The following is a 20,094-nucleotide window of genomic DNA, read 5'->3' on the forward strand; positions in this document are numbered from 1 at the left end:
TCTGGAGTACCTATGCTATTTTCAACAAATACAAGCTTTTTATTGGTATCTAGCAATAACAGGTAACCATGACCAAAGCCCCTAATCCTGGACTGGACATTTTCTTGTCTATATAGCTATGAAGTTAGGTATTCCCAGCAGAAGTCATATATGTAAGATGGGTGCCCCATGACCCATTCAGATCTCAAAGGCAAAAGTCAGATCCATGAGATGGTTTCTTAGTACCTACAATATGATACCACTTATCTGGCTGTCACCTTTGTCTGAATTTATGCCTATTGCTTGGAGGGGAGGACTAGCTTATGACCAGTTGGCACAGGATGAAAACACTCAAGGCTGGATTACCAAATGACCCCAGTATCAATGAAAAGTAAGCTCTATGTGGTATTATAGTCTATCTCAAGCAATGGCATGGATGACAACTGGAAAGGATATTTCTCATTGGCTATTGTGCTTAGTAGAAGGTTGGCTCAAAGTAAGGATTTACACTGATTTCAGGGAAGTAGCAGATTATTGATAGAAATAACCAAGGACTCAAAAGAAGCAAAATTGGAGGATGACACAAAGAAGATTTAGAGAAATCATTTGGGTCACCAGAATAGATCCAAGTCTGAACATAAGTAAGCATATATTTACCAGAGATTCCTTACCAGAATTTTCATGCAAGAATCAGGTAATAAACAGTATGTGTTAACTATGGTTATCACAGTTTATGGTTGTCAGTAAGTCTTCTTTCTCATCTTGGCCAGTAGTTGCTAAATGAGTGTTGGTTTATAAATTGGCCCCTGTACACAGAGGGCAAGGAAAGACTGAAGAGGCAGACCACTACAGATTGGTAGGTGGTAGGTTTTGATTAACAAAGGAACTTACTTACAAGACTTGTCTTGGGCACCACAAGACAAGTGGATCTCTGCACCCACCTGCCAGAATCTTAAAAGATTATATAGAGGCCTTAATTGAATTCAGTCACATATATCATTCAGATGGTCTCAGTAACACCTCACTATCTCAAGGCTATGTCCTTGGGGTAGCTGCTAGTGAGGGGAAGGTAAGTAGAACACGCATTCAAAGGACAGGGAAGTGGGTAAGGAGCCTCCAACTGCCTCAGCACATCCACAGATCAACTGGCCGTCACGTACTCTTGATGACCTCTTTCAACAAAGAGGTTCATGAATAAGGTAGAAATTGTGGCAGGGAAGAGGTGATCTATGGGCTCAAGAGCCTAAGTTTCTACCACTAAAGCCAGTATGAATACCACAATGTCAACAATAAAGTGATCTTCTTTTTTGGCCTCATCATGGAGTGCCAGTCAGCCACCTGGTAACAAGTGGACAACTTTGATCCTTTTCAGTTGGGAAGAGATCAGTACTTCTTTTCTCCAATATAACCAATTGTTGATTTGAATTTTCTTTTTGTGTTTAATATGCTTCAGGAAGTACTGCTACCCATAGCTTATTGAATATTTTATTCACTACCATGAAATGATGCACAGCACTCCTTTCAAATGAAAAAAATTTGTTTCAAAATGAAAAAAAGGAAAGGAAATAGGTGCATACAGTATCAATGAAATTATCTTGCCTATTATTCATAGATGGTAAACCTTAAAGACTGGCCTATTGAGAACTCCTCTCTAACACCAGCTGAGGGATACTAACTTGTGAGATTGATATGCTGATTGCACTATGTGACATAACAGATGAACTAGAAATCAAGATTTACATTCTCTCCCATTTGTTCAAAGTCCCTGCTAGCCATTTTGTGTCTTTTGTGACTCGAGAACAGCCTTTCTAAGCAGAAAATCCATCTCTGTCATTATATTGTCTGGGATGATCAATTCTGACTACCAAAGGAGAATAGAGTTACTGTCATGCAGTAAAGGCTGAGATGTAGGTGTATAGTTGATTCTGTGTTTAATATTCTCTAAGGTAAAAGGTATGGAACAACTCTTACAACCTCATCCATTTGGATTTTTAAAGGCTCAAATTTGCAATATTTTGCCAAATGACCAACTCGGATATAGACTGAGAGGAAGAAAAACCTGGAACCAGTGACAAGACACGGAGGAAAGCCGAAGGCCTTGGGACCAAATTTAAAAGTACCTGTAATATCCACCTGTATTTAGTTATTATTCACCTTTTGTTGGCAGTTACCAAGATCCTAGTTACCAAGAAACCTAGTTTCTCCACCCACCATTGGACATACAGTGTTTGATGATAGTTAAATGTACCAATAATCCAAGTCATATAAAAAGGTGAGTAGTACAGAAGTGGATTATGATAAATTGGGTTTGGGAAGGGAATAAGAGTGCTAGTAACTATGCATGTTTTGCATATGTAAACAATGTTGTGCAAGACACATTTGGAAATATACGTATAGGAAGAAGGGTATGAGTGTGAGGCAGCAAAGTGTAGAATGTACTGAAGATGACAGTCATGATATTATTGAACCTCAACTTCTTCTAGCTAACTACCTCAATGATATGCAAAATACAAGTAAAAGAGTGGATTGGGGGAGTGACATTAATTTAGTTTTGGTCTTGCTTAATTTGTGGTACCTACAGAATGTCCAGTTAGAGATGTAAATTCAGAGTTCTATCAATGTAGTTCTATCAATGTAATTCAAAGAAGAGTTTGGGGTTGGAGATATAGATTGGAGGTCCTCCATGTATAAACACATCTGCCTATGTTAGTGAAATTGTCTAAGAAGCCTCAGTAAAATGAGAAGAGGAACAGGATACAACTTTGGAGAACTGAGATTTAAAAGACTGGAAAAAGTGAAGGTGTCCACAGAATGTAGAAGTACTAATTTAAAATGATGTCACAGAAACAGCAAGGAAAATGTTTCAAGAAAGGAAGAGTGAAAATGATATCAGATCCTACAGAAAAAAATCATAAGAAGGCCATGGGTGTTCTCAGCAGAGGGAGTTGTCATAGAATGAAAGGGGTGATGAACAAAATTTACATTTTCATAAGTTTAGCTGTGAAGAGAAGGAACAAAACAGGAAAATGGCCTCATCCAGATGAAGAGTAAAAGGTGAGTACACTGGAGAGCCATGATATGACTCAGTTTCTCCTTGACTTCTAGAATTCTCATTGCTACCAAATAAATACATATGTTCCCTAATTGCTTGAAAAGTTGTATTTATTTTTCAGATCCAGTCAATAAAAGAACAAAATGACTCATAATGGCAACTCACATTTTGAGTGACATAAAATGTTTAGTTATTCTCATTATTAAAGTCATTATTTTTGTTCACTTACAAAATAAATACCTGGTCTGTTACAACTGGAAAGGTAATGCTATTTACTATTAACTGACTGTTGAGGTCATAGATTGTTGGCACATGTCTAAGCAGGAACACGTCGTGATGTGCCTGTATCTGTAAGGTATTGTATCGCCATCAGGACAGTCAAGAACAATTTCTCTGAACTCGTAGTTTTCTTCTTGGCAGCAAAGGCATGAATTTTTCAACTGAAATTTATTATAATCATACCTTAAAAAAAGAAAATTAGGTAATAAATAATTTCAGAATGTCTTCTGAAATAAATTGACATCAATGCTCAAATTCTAATTGTCTAAGTGATTTAGCAAGTCTTCCAACCAACTTATTCTTTCCCTACACCTTGCATTTCCCCCTTTACTGTAAACTTCTGGTATGGATTCATTAAAATTGGTATGTAAGACCGAAAAAAAAAAGAAAATGAAAAAAGCCCAAAATGGAGAGATTTACCATTTCATAATTAGAGCATTATGGTGCAAAAAATATAAACAAAACAGTTTTTAAATATACAATTAATATCAAATTATTATTCTCCATATATTAATCTACATGCAAAAGTGTACAAAAGGAAAAATACGTAATATATGTTATGTCTAAAATGTAAGCAACTTTTTAAAAACTCACTTTTTAGCAAGAGTATTTGCTTAAGTAATCTCTGTAATCACTATATGAAAATAAATACATTTGTCATAAATGTATTATGTTTGACTTATTTAGAAAACTACTTCAAAATGAATTAATTACTATTTAAAATGTTTATTTTGATTTGCAGATATTAATATTTTCATTTTAATCAGGTCCTGATCATTAGCTCTCATGTAAACATTTGTCCATGTAATGTTTTAAACGCTTAATTTTCTCCACAGTGTTCCAAAATTAATGTGCAGTATACATTCAAGGAGAAACTTACCTGAGAGTCTTTTTGCATTCCCCTGTGCATCTTGCCATCTCAACTTTTTTCTTGCAACCATTGTAGTTAACAGTCACATTCACAGGTGAAGATCTGCAATTAGTTTTACCTAGGATAACAGAGTCAAAAATGAGGTTCAACATTAACAATTGCTAAGTCTCAGTTTTCTTAACCATAAAGTAGAGAATAATAACAACAAATACTTCACAATGTTATTGAAAGGGTTTAACTGTCTCAGCATCCAGAACAAGGTACCTCGTTAATACTCAATAAATGTTATTATTATTCTATTATTACTATCATAGGAGAAGAAAGAATAAAAGAAGGAGGAGGAAGGGAAGAAGGTAGAAGGAGGAAGGAAGAAAGAGGGAAGGAAGAAAAGACAGAGAGATGGTTGTTTCTGATATCCATTTTCTCATTGCTGATCATCCTTATGATCTAATACAACAATTTACAACATAACCTACTGATGTTAGGAGAGCAAACTAATTTTTTTCCATGAAAATTAAATTTTCTCCCTTGTAAACATCACTGGTTTTTACCGGGAAGAATGCTGCAACCAACATGCGTGAGAAAATATAATACTTTGTATTAATTGTTTGTGTAATTAATTGTATGCATATGGTTAGATTACCTGTTGTGTTAAAAACACAGGAGACTTTCTATTAATGATCTGCCATTTTGTTTTAAAGAAACACTAAATTTTTGTCAACAGTTTACATTTCCTCCGTATGTGGAACTTGATTTTACTTACATGTATAGCAGCAGTTATTTGAATCATAGACTCTGGCTTCCTATAGGGGTATGAGAAAAAGAAACAGGCTGAAAAACCTCTGTATTTTCCTATAAATAATATAACATTGTTAACATATTGAAATAGCATCACAAAGGGGGAAATGGAACAGATAGACACGCTGATCTCAGATCCAGTCAGCACAGACGGGAGAGTATAGCAATAAAAATGAGACTACTGACACCAAATTTTTTCAACAGTAGTCAGAAAGGGAAAAACAATGTTTAAGTTCTTCTTTAAAATAAAATACCAAAAAATAAAAAGTTACTCCTCCCTATTTGAATTGAAAAAAAATACTTTCACAATAACATTACTACTTGACACTAAGTTTCTCACGGGCAGGATTTTCGTCTTATAAATTATTATACCCTCAAACTTATCAATGTCTCAAAGTAAAAACTCAGTAAATGTTGAAAGCCAACACTGGAGTTCTAAAATAAAACTTTAAACTATATTATCAATTATAGCTTCAGAAAGAAAAAATAGTTAAATTTAAACCTTCCTTAGTAATTTAAACTTAAGCATTCATTAATACAAAACCCTCACCATATTTTCGGGGGATAAAAATTGTGGCACAAAGAGAGATCTGAACAGTACGCATTTATGTGATTATATTAAAAAAATATGTTCTTTTACAGAAAATGATTAAGCTGAATCCATGAACCTTGAAAAAAACAGTTTTTTGTTTGTTTCAAAAGCAGCAACATGCTTTCTACAGTAACTTACTTCTAGACTAGCACTAGATTAAGTTTTATAGAACCTGAAAATATATATTTGATATGAAAAGTATACTTGGCAATAAAATGTGTATGACATAACTGGAATGGAATCTACAGGAGATGTATAACTATTGTCCAGGCACAAACTTTTCCAAATAAGGAAGAAGACAGGTTGCGTTTATATGTAACATGAGAAGTGAACCTTGTTCACTGCTTAAGAAGATGACTTACTTCTGCACACCAAGTCTGCTTTGGGCAGTCTTGTACCACCGCAACGAAACCTGTGCTGTGGCAGAAGTAGGAGACACATGGGTTGCTGGGGTCACCAAATGAAGCACCAACCTGGGAGGTAGGGAGGGGGACAGAACAAATGAGTATTCATTTTGATTTATTTTTCAGGTTGACAATAAAACCTGTAATTCTTTTTTCAAATTTATAATGTTTAGTGAATTTCCAGAGGCAATTTCAGCCATTAAATTAATATTTAAGAAAAGGTGATTAAAGTCTTCTACTTCCATGAATAAATCAAAGGTCTTCACTGAGAGCACAGAATGTGTCAAGATTCTCAATTCTCAAATTAAGATTCATCTATAGTAGCTCTATTATATTTTTCAAGGATTTTAAAGAAAATTCCCAAAAGATATTTTCTATCTTTCCTTGTGTTCCTGTGTTTTTAAATCTCTCTAGATTGCTTTATAATTACTTTATGTTTAAAATTCAAACATCAGTTTGGGGAAATTCCATTTATATCAGGCCCTCAAACCACAAGTAAACTTTCTGGTAAACTGAAATTTTATTATTTCAACTCTTTTGCATAAAAATGATTAGAGGTAAAACTTTTCTTTGTTCTTTAAACATAGTCTCATTTTATATTTCAAAACTGTCATAGATTCTCAAGTCAGATAACTTTTGGAAACTAAAATTTAAGAAACCCAGGTAGAAATGTGAGTGTAATAAATGAGTTATATCAAATTAAATTATTATTAAATTATAGGCTCTGTTTTATGTATTTCCTAACATACCACATATTTTATTTTATATTTAGATTGTTGTAATATTTAGTATCACCAGTTCAAATTTATTAATATCAGTTTGAGAATCATCTGGTTTTTATGGTTTTGTGATACTTTTCCTAGAAAGTTAAATTACTTTTCAATATGTCAAATCAATTGTCAAATCCAGCCCTGAATATACTGTGTTGCTATATCCCTATAGTAGAGCTCTAGTCTTTTGGGTTTTCGTATTTGATCTCTGACTGTTCCGCCACCTGATCTTTCTGATTATAATTACAGTTTAACTCTCTTCACTGATTTGAACATTGTATGTCTTCTCCATTTGGTGAGACCCATGGGAAATTTTGTTCAGAAGCTCCATTGCTAGATTAGTGATCAAGTATATTGCCCCCTTTTGAAGCAAGTTATGGTGGATATTGCATTTGACCTTTCTTTTGAAAGGAATATGGGAAAGAAATAAATTCCACTCCACCATTATCTATGATTTTTTCATATTAGCCGAAAGAGCCTGCATTTATTCAAAATTATATTAATAAAAGTATTTTAAAGTAGAAATGACCTTACCGCATAGTCGATATTCTTAAATAAACATGTTCTTGGTTCTGAAAAATAAGTACATATTTTACCCTAAGATAAATATTATAATTTTTTATTTACAAAACAGAAATTGTATATGAGATCATATTTACCAACCAATAAGGAAACATTATAATGTTTCTTCCCATAACACCATCATCTCCTTTTAACCTACTGATTACATTCTTAACTGGGTTTCCCCTGTTCCAAAGATAGTAAGCTTTAAGAGGACAAGTATTGATTCTGCTTTATTTATCACACCCATCAAGCATTTGACTCATATTAGTAGCTCAATAAATATCTCTTGAATGCGTGAATAAGTAAACAACTATTCAATTCAAGTAATGTATTATGAATACATACCACAGTACCCGATTTCACAACAGGTATCATTAGCTTTGAACTTTACAAGCCTCTCTTCAGTTTTGCATGTGGGTGGAGAAGGACACTCCTTGGGTTTACAGTCTACGGTCTTTGCATTTGTACAGGTGCATCTGTGGCAATTGGCAGTCCATATGTCTCCAGGCTACAAAAACAAACGAAGTTTAGACTTCTATTTGAATACAGGAATGACAGTAAATTTGGATTAAAGTAGAGACAAACTGTGTACTTACAGACTTCTTTTCTCCCAGTGGACCATGACAAACTGTTAACATGAAATGACAAATGCTAATTAAATTCGGCAAACTATAACAGTCAATTATCTGTAATAACCACCAGGTTGACCAATACTGAATTGGCACTAGTATTTCAGAGATACAGAATTATGAAGGATTGTAAGGTGCTTTAAGGTGGATAAATCACCTCCCCCTACTCTGAGCAAACTGTCTTTAGCAAGCATATATATAGTTCTTATTTTTACAATCCTCAGAAAGGATAATTCTTGACCTCTCCTGTCAGTGGTCAATAAATCTTATGGATACTGTTTTACTTATTGTTTCACTTTCTGACTTCTGTCTCCACAATCCTAAAAGTCACCAAGACCTCATAACTACCAGTCCCAAGCACTCTTTCTCAGCTTTTCAAGTTCCCTACAATAGCTGACATTTTTTTACCTCTCACCTTCTTGGAAACATTCTTCCTTCAGATTGAACACTCTGAAATTCCTGTTAGCAGCACTTCCTCCTCCCTCTCATTTTGTCTCTATTCTTCCCACTGGTACCTTCCTCCATCTTTACAGTATCTACTGTAACATCAAGTGGATGACTCTCAAACTTCTAGCTCCTGTATAAACATCTCTTGTGAGCTACGGGCCCAGATCTCCCTTGGCCTAATAAACAGCACCTCGGCAGATTTAAAAGAAACTCAGACACATGCACAAAATGTGCACAAAATAGATTGAATCATTTTTCCCCTAAAACCAGTTTTTCATCTAAGCTGGCCACCTCCTGTTACGCGCTGAACTATGCTTTCAAATACTTAAGCTTAAAACTTAGAAGTCATCTTGATTATTTCCTTTCCATCATTTGGCATTGAACAAATTGCAAAATCTTGTATCTTTATCCTCACTTGAATCCCTTCCTTTCCTGATTTTACTTGTTACAATACTACTCCAGGACCTTAGTATCTTTTTTTTTTTAACATCTTTACTGGAGTATAATTGCTTTACAATGGTGTGTTAGTTTCTGCTTTATAACAAAGTGAATCAGTTATACATATACATATATCCCCATATCTCTTCCCTCTTGCATCTCCCTCCTCCCCACCCTCCCTATCCCACCACTCTAGGTGGTCACAAAGCACTGAGCTGATCTCCCTGTGCTATGCGACTGCTTCCCACTAGCTCTCTATTTTATGTTTGGTAGTGTATATATGTCCATGCCACTCTCTCACTTTGTCCCAGCTTACCCTTCCCCCACCCCGTATCCTTAAGCAGGATCTTAGTATCTTTGACCTAGCAGAATCTGGCTTTTTTGGGGAAGTCTGACTCAGTCTTCTTTCTGATCCAGTCAATTGTCTGTGTCATAGGTAGAACAGTTTTTCTAAAGCCTACTTTTCATCTCATCATTGCTTCAATTAAGAACTTCTGATACCCCTTACAGTCTTGTAAACTAAATACTTTATTTTAGCATTCTGCCTTCTGAGGTTGCCATAACATGTCTCCAATCTATCATCTCGACCTTGTCTCACTTCTTTCATTTACATACCCTGAAATAGCCTACTTATTGTTCTCAAATTCCAATTTGCTAATGAAATACACGAGAATCCTTCCAAAGTATACAATATATGTAATATGTGTGACACATAACATGTGCTCTCTATATAATACATAGGTCACATATTTCACTGTGAAATTTATTTTCAGCCTTATATGAAAATTACCTATGTTTCTTTGAAAATCTCCCTTCTCCCACTATATCCTAAGATCAGAGAATGATTTTTTTGGTAACTTTTGCCACTTTGTACAAAGCACATCACATTGGCTTGATAATTTTAGAGGAACTCAAAGTCCTCTAAAAGTATTGAACTCTGGTTATGCCTAATTTTTCTTGCTAAAATTCAGTCCTCAATAAAAGCTGGAATTATTTAGCTTCAAAAATACTATCGAGTAGCAATATTTTGATCAAGGTATCGTATAGTTACATGAAACACTTTATTTAGTAAACTCTATTTTGACTAAGTGACAAGATGCATTTGTTTGGTTTGGCTTTATTAGTTTGTGTGTGACAAAACAAACTATCACTCACTATTTATTTGGTGAATAAAAGCTAAATTCATACACTTCAAGTTTTCCTATTTTATCACACTTCCATAGCTAGTGACTTTCATTGGCATGACCTCTGAAATTTGATTTACAAGAAAAACCATTAATGTAGGATGCTTGATTTTCAAGTGGAGGTAAGCTTACCTGGAGGCGGTGGAAGTGATACTGGACATCCTGTGTAAAAACAGACACCTCATATTAATCTCTAAAGTTACTGGAATAGGTTTGGAATAAATATAGTTTTCTAATCACTGAAAGCACTTGACCACATTGCTAGTTTTACAAACAGACATATTGCCATCAATCTTCCCTTTCTACTCCTCATGGCATTTGATATTCCACCATTAGAAAGTGTTTCTTTTAGATTTCAAATTTTAATGGGAGGAAAATATGAGAATCAAAAGGCAGAATGAGAATCAAGGTAAACTTCTCTTCAAAATTTCTCAGAAGACAGTTCTGATAAATAGGACAATAAAATGTATAATCAAACAAGGAAAAGGATAACTCAGATATAGAAAAGATATAAGTATTATTAGTTGCCTGGTTTTAATCCTTTAAGAATTTTTATCCTCTTTTTGTCTTACAATATTTTAATCTTGTTCTGTCTCCACTCCCACAAAATGCTTTAAACTGCTTACTATTTTTTGTGAGGCTTCACTTATCACAAAGTTTCATCAACCTAACAATCCACTCCAATTGCAAATTCTATTTCCAAACTGCTAAAATTCAGATTAATATTTTTATTCTCTCTACCAAGTAGAAGGCTGAACTAGAAATAACAGAATATTTGAGAAGAACTTAAAGTTTCTTTATGTTTGAGTAAAAGGACCCCAACAAATAATAGGTACAGAAAAACAGAAAATAAATTAATTAAAGATGTGCAAGTTTGGGGCATAAAATATTTCTCTTTACTAAGGGGACACTAGGCTAATTCTCAATTATAAATGCTTAACAGATTACCAGAAACCAGCAACAGCAGAGAGAAATTGTGTTTAGGCATAAATATAGCAGAAAATTTTCCCTACCCAGAATTCCCAGTTCATTGAAAAAATTTGTAACGGGAGGAATAAGATACAATCTCATACGCTCCACATTGCTATCAGCAATTTTTCTAAGACCTATCTGATCATATCATTCTCTTAACAAAATCTTTAAGGAGACCCCATTTATTGTAAGGATAAAGTCTCATTTAAGTTTGGAAATAAGGTCCTTCATAAACATTCCTTTGCTTACCTATCTAATCTCATTTCTTCCCTGAACCTCATACAAATATTACCAATACCTGGTTGATTCCTGAAGTCACTCATGCTGTCTCAAGTCGCTGTCTTTTTAAGTGCCATTTGACAGGAATTCCCTCCTCACCCTAGCCAATATTGAAATCAATGATCTCTTCCCTAATGCCTTCATTCAACCTTACCAACTAATAAACAGAAATTAACAGTCTCAGTGCACTCCCAGGACCATAATTGCTGTGCACGTGTTTGAGAAGCATTAAATACACTATAACGATAGTATCTGTGTAGATAATAATCTCTTCCAGGCTTCCCTGGTGGCACAGTGGTTAAGAACCCGCCTGCCAATGAAGGGGACAGGGGTTTGAACCCTGGTCTTGGAAGATCCCACATGCTGCAGAGCAACTAAGCCCATGTGCCACAACTACTGAGCCTTCATGCTGCAACTACTGAAGCCCACGCACCTAGAGCCCATGCTCCGCAACAAGAGAAGCCATGGCAATGAGACGCCCATGCACCACAACACAGAGTAGGCCCTGCTTGCCGCAACTAGAGAAAGCCTGCACTCAACAACGAAGACCCAAGACAGCCAAAAATAAAAACAAACAAATAAATAAATTTATATTAAAAAAATAATCTCTTCCCCCCCCCCACACACAAAATAATAAAATGGCAAGGGCTGCTACAGAGTCTAGCACATGTAAGGTATTAAAGAAGTGTTAGTTGAATAACAAAAAAATCAGTACTTTTCCCATACTGACCTGTTTTATTTTCATTTTCTTGATCTCCTGTTGCTACTACAGTGGTTTCTGTAAAAGGATAATGCTGTCATTTTATTTATTAGATATCATGTACGCATATCAAGTTTCTGTGTGTATGCATGCACGCACAAATGATCACACACATTCACGATTAAGGAAAGCTTCGTGTGGAAGAGACAATTCATTCCAGTGCATTTGGGTCATTTCATTTTACCTGGGTAGGACACTTTGGGGCTTGTTGTGATTCCATTTGACACTGAGGTGGAGCCTGCGGAGGGAAATATTTAAAATTTCAGGAATGCAATTTCATAATCCCATTCTCAGAGATTTCAAGGTCATAACTAAGTCTTCCAGTGAGGTGTTCTGCTAAAAACCTAACCCAAAAAAATCCTGGAGGAAAAAACAAATCCCTAGTTGAACTTCAAAGTCATACTCCAAAAGGAAATGTAGGATAATCTTCCTGGCCTTTCTTTGCTGTTCCTTTCCCACCACTCCTCTCCTCCAAACTCAACTCCTCATATATAATCACAGGCACACTGATCATTGAAGGGTCTGTATTGCTAGCATTCATCTGTTTGCATTCCAGTTCCAGAGGTTTCCTTGACTCCTGTGGAAGCAGTGACTGCTAAGAGAGGCACAAACGTGGTGAGTAGAGGGACTAAAAAAGCTAGAGTTTAACTTCAGGTAAGCTGCCCTGTCTTCTAAGATGCCACCAAGCAAAGTTCATTTATTATTATTTGACCTACCTGTGGTAGAAATTACAGGAGCACTGGTTGTTTCAGATGTTTCCTTGGAGGTAACTAAAATGAATAGGGAAAGAGCAGTGAACTTTTTCTGGTCTCAGAAGAGTGTGTCTGAAGACATCTTCACAAAGAATAAGAGTCTCAAAGCACCTGGAGTGTACTAGTACACCTACTAATGCTGGTTCATGCTCCTGCCATTGAAACAGGCCCTAACATAGCAACTCCTGGCTCAAAGAAGAATTGAGTATTTTCCTATGACCCTGGTAGCCTTATCATTTAAGGGCCCCCTTCTCTTAATGACAAAAACTATTTTCACACTTAACTATTTTGCTTCCTATATCCTGGTTTCCTGGTTCTCCCATATTAGTTTTTTGGGGAGGGTTGTAGGAGTTGTTTATATATTTTGGATGTTAACCCCTTGTCAGTCATATCATTTGTAAATATTGTCTCTTATTCAGGAGGTTGTCTTTTGTTTGTTGATGGTTTCCTTTGCTGTGCAAAAGCTTTTAAATTTAATTAGGTCTCATTTGCTTATTTTTTTTATTGCTGTGTAGTTGCTTCACAATATTATTTTAGTTTATACTGTACAGCAAAGTGAATCAGCTATATGTGTGTATATATATATATATATATATATATATATATATATATATATATATCCCCCTCTTTTCTGGATTTCCTTCTCATTTAGGTCACCACAGAGCATTGAGTAGAGTTCCCTGTGCTATACAGTAAGTTCTCATTAGTTATCTATTTTATACATAGTATCAATAGTGTATATATGTCAACCCCAATCTCCCAGTTCATCCCACCACCACCCCTTTCCCCTTGGTATCCATACTTTTGTTCTCTACACCTGTGTGTCTATTTCTGCTTTGTAAATAAGATCATCTATACCGATTTTTTCAGATTCCACATATATGCGTTAATATACGACACTTGTTTTTCTCTTTTTGACTCTTTCATGGTCCATCTATGTCTCTACAAATGACCCAATTTTGTTCCTTTTTATGGCTGAGTAATATTCCATTGTATATATGTACCACATCTTTATTCATTCATCTGTCGATGGACACTTAGGTTGTTTCCATGTCCTGGCTATTGTAAATAGTGCTGCAGTGAACATTGGGGTGCGTGAGTCTTTTTGAATTATGGTTTTCTCTGGGTATACGCCCAGTAGTGGGATTGCTGGGTCATATGGTAGTTCTATTTTTAGCTTTTTAAGCAACCTCCATACTGTTCTCCATAGTGGCTGTATCAATTTGCATTCCCACCAACAATGCGTGAGGGTTCCCTTTTCTCCACACCATCCCCAGCATTTATTGTTTGTAGATTTTTTGATGATGGCCATTCTGACCAAGATGGTGGGGGAATAGGAGGATGGAGAGTTCATCTCTCTCCACAAATGCATCAGTAGTATATCTACAGATGGAACAATTCTCACAGAACACCAGCTGAACACTAGCAGAAGACCTTGGACACCGGAAAGGACAAGAAAGATCCCCGCATAACAGGGTAGGATGAAAGAAAGAAGGGAAAAAGAAAAGGAGAGGAAGCAGGATGGGATCTGTGCCCCTGGTGGGGAGCTGAAGCACAGGAGAGGTTCCCACATCTGGGGAAGACCCCTCACTGACAGGGAAATCAGTTGGGACAGAAAGGGAGCATCTGAGGCTGTTGAAGGAGGGTGTGTGGCAGACAGGACACAGTGACACCTACACAGACAGTCCGCACCATAACCCTGCATGCCCCAATCTGGGACGTGTGTCTACCGGTGCACATGGGGGCTGAGAGCTGAACGTGGGGATTGGAGAGCAAACCTGGGGGGAGGACTGCTGTTGGCTGCAAGGAGACAGCCTGAGGGGATAGGAGGGAGGTAATTTGTAACCGGGAATGCTTCTGGAAAAAATCATTTGCCTATTTTTGTTTTTATTTCCTTTGCTTTTGGAGACAGATCCAAAAAAATATTGCTATGATTTATGTCAAAGAGTGTTCTGCCTATGTTCTCTTATAGGAATTTTATGGTTTTAGGTCTTACATTTAGGTCTTTAATCTATTAGAACTACCATATGGCCCCACAATTCTGCTCCTGGATATATATTCAAACAAAATAAAAACACAAATTCAAAAAGATACATGCACCCTAATGTACAAAGCAGTACTATTTACAATAGCCAACATAGGGAAGCAACCCAAGTGTCCATCAACAGATGAATGGATAAAGAAGATGTAGTAAGTATATATGTGTGCATGCGTATATAATGGAATATTACTCTGCCATAAAAAAGAATGAAATTCTGCCATTTGCAACAATGTGAATGGACCTAGAGAGTATTATGCTTAGTGAAATGTCATACAAAGACAGAAACTGTATGTTATCACTTACATGTGGAACCTAAAAAATAAAACAAACAAATGTATATAGCAAAATAGAAACAAACTCACAGATATAGAGAATAAACTAGTGGATACTAGTGGGGAGAGAGAAGAAGGAAAGGGCAAGATAGAGGTAGGGATTAAGAGATACAAACTACTGTATATAATATAGGTAAACAACAAGTATATATTATACTTTCAGGGAATATAGTCATTATTTTGTAATAATTTTAAATAGAGTATAATCTATGAAAATATTGAAGCACTATGCTGTATACCTGAAACTAATATAATATTGTAAATCAACTATACTTCAATAAAAACAGAAAAGAAACATAGTGCCCCTATCTCCCTGTCACTGTGGGAAGGTAGGAGCCTAACTTCATTCTATAAGCACCAATTAGCAAACACAGATCACCAAATCACAGAAACCAACCTCTCCCCTAACGCTGTCTAGTACTTTCCCACTAGCTAACCCCAGCACTTAAACACTCTCCCACCTTTTATTTCAGCAAAGTTAAGTTCAAAATCTCAACCTATTGCAATGTTCTTGACTCCTATTTAATAATCTTAAAGTCTTTTTTGCCCATTTAACTCCATTTGGTACAATTTTTCTTTTACAGTTCAAGTTTAATATTCATAGAGATAAATATCCATTTTCTGAAACAATTGGGTGTTAAAGGGAAGAAGAATATTGAACATGTTAACTTCACTCTGTCAGTCATTTCCATTACCTTGGCTGGAACTTTCTGAGACACCAGTAATTTTGCTTGATATCACAGCAGTGCCTGCAAAGTCAAATGAAGGACATTTCACATCAGACATACCTTCTATAGGTAGCCTCAAAGATCAAAAGCAGGAAGAGAAAGTAAATCAGATGAAAGTCTAGGCCAATGCTGCAGCTAGCCCATAGAGCAACTTTATGAAGTAAAAACAAACTAACAGAAAAAAAACCCTCTGGGCAGATGAAACCCCATGGATTTATAACTTGTTGAAGAAATGCTGGCTGGATTTCAGCCTCTACTCCTCCCTTTAGTAGTGTGCCCTTGTGCACTTTTACACACTTACCTCGGGGCTCTGGTTGGAGCCCAGAAACTCAGAGCAAGAAGACAACCTTAGATGGCTGGAAGAGGACATTCTCTACTGAGATTCTGCCCTATTTCCTGGCCCTTTATCTTTACCTTCAACATTCCCCTAGGTTGAAGCAAAGGCATAGGAGTCAGTAACTGAGAACTCAACAGATATGAACCACTGACACTTACTTTTTTGCATTCCAACTCCAGTGCTAGTTCCTAAGAAAGGCAAAGAAGACTAAAGTCAGGACTTGCTGTGTTGATGTTACAACAGTCAGTAAATTCCAGAGAAAGGCTCTTATTTTTCTAGGCTTAGCTACTTAGAGCCACATATTAAATATTTACTTGCCTGTTTTGGAACTTCCAGGAATACCTGTTGTGCCAGAGGCTATCCCAGTGGTACCTGTAGTAAGAGAGAAGGATAAGCCTCACAAAGCCTTTCTCACCCTAAGAAGAGTGTGGTATTGACAAGTGTTCCTGTTTCTCTGAAGCAGTAGAAAACTGTTTAAAATTTTTTCTTGCACAAAATGTTAAGCCTAGCATATTTTCCTGTGCACTTTCTCATAACTGCTTGGTCAAATAAAATATAGGAGGAAAAGTCATGCTCCATAGATCTTATTTCTCTAGATCTAGAATCATCTAGAATCTGATATTAAATGAGAGAATATCTGTCCTCTATTTACATGATTTACTTCTAGTGACTTAACTCCCTGGTTTTCCAGCATCAAAAAAAAAAAAAAAAAAAAAAAAAAAACCAGAAAAAAATTGTCTAAACTTGTGATCAAGGGTTAGGCATCTCAACCGAAGCCTTAATTAACAAATTTAGTTGTGTCTATTATAGTGATCTCCATTCACCTTCTTGGCTACTGGTGACTCCTACTGATTCCAGGCTATTGCCTGGCAAAACAAAAGCAGTGAAATTTCAAATAAAGAATGTGCTTAGAGAATTAAATTACATCTATAGTATGTTCTCTAGAAAAAACCAGGGAGCTAATCTAGGCTGGCCTTATGATATGCTATTAAATTAAAAGAAACTATTTTTAAGTCATGCTAATTTTCATTCACAACCTGTATGTAGTAAATTCAAATGAAAAAATCATTGAGAATCCAAAATCTGGCAAAACTCACCTGATGAAATTCCTGCTTCAGTGTTTCCAACATATTCTTTAAAAGTTGTGGCTTCTGTAAGAGCAAAGGAGGAAAAATTGAGAAGCTTGAGGGGTTGAAAATATGAAAATTATATAGCAGTGTATGATCTTCTCCCTATGACCACTTAAAGGAGAATTCCTTTTACTATTTGACTTACCTGTTTTGAAACTTCCAGGTGAGGATGTCCTAGAGCCTGTCCCAGTGGTACCTGGGATGGGAGAGAATATAAAGAGGAGGAAATGTGCAGGGATGTCTTTCTTATTAGATGGAGATCATGGTTTAGGACAAATCATGTGTTTCTGTAAAAGAATGCATTCCTTCTCTAGGATTCCTTGTTCCAAAAGGTGAAATAAACATTTTTTTATTGATCTGTTTCATTTCTTGTGGTAAACTCCAGTCTTCTGGGATCCTTCTTTTCTAGAACTAGTATCATGGAGTTGGGTGCCTCTCCCATCTTCACATTTTTAACTTCCCCAACTTCACCCATTTTACTTCTAGAAGATTGGCTCCCTGAAATTATGCTAGTGACTCCTGAAGGTTAAAAAATGGAAAGGATCAAGAATCTTGAAATTTTAATTAATTATTTCAAGACAGGTCTCCCTTTTAATTTCAAAGTTTTATAATTGTAAGGCTAGGCTCTCTGAAAAACAAAATATTAAAAACACATATGTCCCCTGCAAATTCTGGTTGATCCTGTTTGATTTTACATTCTGAATCCCAAAATTAGAAGCAATCTAGTCTCCAGCACTCCAAAACTTTGCCTTATGGATTTGACTTAACCATACTGGCAATTGTTGAGCCCCAACTCCTCCCTTTTTCAGGACCCTTTGCCTTTGCCCACCTTTGTAGCTCAAGGAATCATGTTTCTGTTTATTTGTCTTCTCTTCTCACTCTATATGCCCATCATAAGGAAACCCACCAGCATCCACAGTTTCAAATATCATTTGTAAGTGAATGACTTGACAAATCTCTATCTCCAATGCAAGCTTCTCTTCTGTGTTCTGGTCGCATTTATCACTCCTGCTGAGCATACTAACTGGACACCTCAGAGCATCTTAAACCCAAACTGTCAACATTTGACCTCACTATATCTTCTATCAGTTATAAATTTTTTCCTTCCTCCTGTATATTCCCAGGTGCGATAGTTGTGCCAGTAGTCACCCTCATGGTAACTGAAATCACAAGAGGAGAGAATCAATTTATGATTCCCTTTTACTAGGGTTTCAAAGTAGTATTTGGTTTAGCACAAATTATATCAGAAATTTTCTTGCCTTAAGTGTGGCTTCTATTATGCCATTTTATTACAAATGTACAAAAAAGGCAATTCACACGGGGTAAAATATAGGGCAGTTAACATCCTAACAATTTGTACCCAAAGAGAGATTCAGGTAGAATAGAATTCCCCCTAATTTTATTATAGCCAATGTGATATACTTTAAGATGAAGAGAAAAATAATTTTTGACTGTTATTACTCACCTATTTTAATTCTACCCTGGGTGGTTTCACCACTTCCCAAAGAAGTTGTGGCTCCTAAGTGAAACAAAGAAATACTAAATACTGAAGACTCATGTACTCAGAAAAGTTGGGTGGTATCCACTGGGTATGGTAGGGAATGTGTGTTTTTGGGTGCAAGAGTTGAAGGGAGGAGGCTATCTCATTACTGAAGTTCTTTATACTCCCCATTAGGTTATTGCTTTACCTGTGTTAGAGTTTCCAGATGCAACTGTTGTGTCAGAGACTACACTAGTGGTACCTGAAGTAGAAGAGAGAAACAGAGAATCCCAATAGTGATGCATTTAACATCCCGAGAAGAGCATGGCCAACAAGATCTCTGGGACTTGAAAGTAGAAGACTCTTCTTGGGGCTATCCTGTCAAAATGAGGTGCATTCTCCATTTTTAAATTCAGGGCAACAATAAAAACATTGGCTCATGTCCAGGCCTTGATGATTTGCTTCTTAAGGTTAAATATCAGAGGTCACTGGGCCTCTCCCATATTTACCTATTTCACTTCCAGGACTTGGCCTCTCAGATGTGCCAGTGGTGGCTCCTAATGACAAGAAATAAAAACAATATTTGTCTAAATGCATTTAATTGTATAAAGTGAATAAATTCATAACATCCAAAATCAAAAATTTAATAGAACTAAACTTCCAGAGTTACTTCCATCATCTCTGCTTCCCTACTTATAATTATATGGACATATAATGCCTCCATCTCACACCCAGGTAATAGCTTGAATGTCAAAAAGGGAATCCTTTCTGGACTTCTCTCTTAAGAATTACAGTATAAGGTTTATCCCAGAAGAAATGATATAATTTTCATAAATACAAGCTTCCTCCTTTTCTTTGGTTATGCTTCCTTCTTTGAAAGTTGTAGCTTCTAAGAATGAAAAGGTAGAGAGTAGTGAAATCTAATAGAAAGTCATAAAAAGGCATCATGTGCTATTGCTCCAGAACTTGCCCCAAGAAAGAAATTATAGCACCTGTTTCCCCATTGATTCACCTGTGTTGGAACTCCAAGGTGAGATGGTACTACCACGATACACTCCAGTGGTACCTGAAAACAAAATTGAATGGTATTTGAGAGATTACTACAAGCAACTATATGCCAATAAAATGGACAACCTGGAAGAAATGGACAAATTCTTAGAAATGAACAACCTTCCAAGACTGAACCAGGAAGAAATAGAAAATATAAACAGAACAATCACAAGCACTAAAATTGAAACTGTGATTAAAAATCTTCCAACAAACAAAAGGCTATAAC

At 36.1% G+C, this 20,094-nt stretch overlaps 1 protein-coding gene across 1 annotated transcript in view; it reads right to left on the reverse strand.

The window, feature by feature from the left end:
- Positions 1–3,309: 3,309 nt before the first annotated feature.
- The window catches only part of LOC138842857 (mucin-19), a 98,814-nt gene continuing 82,029 nt past the window's right edge, over positions 3,310–20,094 (reverse strand). Inside the window, exons 52-67 of the mRNA XM_070046543.1 lie at positions 19,831–19,884; positions 19,027–19,080; positions 17,484–17,534; positions 17,306–17,359; positions 16,527–16,580; positions 15,839–15,892; positions 12,735–12,788; positions 12,203–12,256; positions 10,140–10,169; positions 7,906–7,937; positions 7,655–7,817; positions 7,280–7,317; positions 5,934–6,044; positions 4,945–4,984; positions 4,191–4,299; positions 3,310–3,493 (exon numbers count right to left, since the gene is read on the reverse strand). Coding sequence (XP_069902644.1) covers positions 3,310–3,493; positions 4,191–4,299; positions 4,945–4,984; positions 5,934–6,044; positions 7,280–7,317; positions 7,655–7,817; positions 7,906–7,937; positions 10,140–10,169; positions 12,203–12,256; positions 12,735–12,788; positions 15,839–15,892; positions 16,527–16,580; positions 17,306–17,359; positions 17,484–17,534; positions 19,027–19,080; positions 19,831–19,884 — 1,136 coding nt within the window. The remainder of the gene's footprint in view (positions 3,494–4,190; positions 4,300–4,944; positions 4,985–5,933; positions 6,045–7,279; positions 7,318–7,654; positions 7,818–7,905; positions 7,938–10,139; positions 10,170–12,202; positions 12,257–12,734; positions 12,789–15,838; positions 15,893–16,526; positions 16,581–17,305; positions 17,360–17,483; positions 17,535–19,026; positions 19,081–19,830; positions 19,885–20,094) is intronic.

Source organism: Globicephala melas, chromosome 10, assembly GCF_963455315.2.
Source record: "Globicephala melas chromosome 10, mGloMel1.2, whole genome shotgun sequence".
NCBI lineage: Eukaryota > Metazoa > Chordata > Mammalia > Artiodactyla > Delphinidae > Globicephala > Globicephala melas.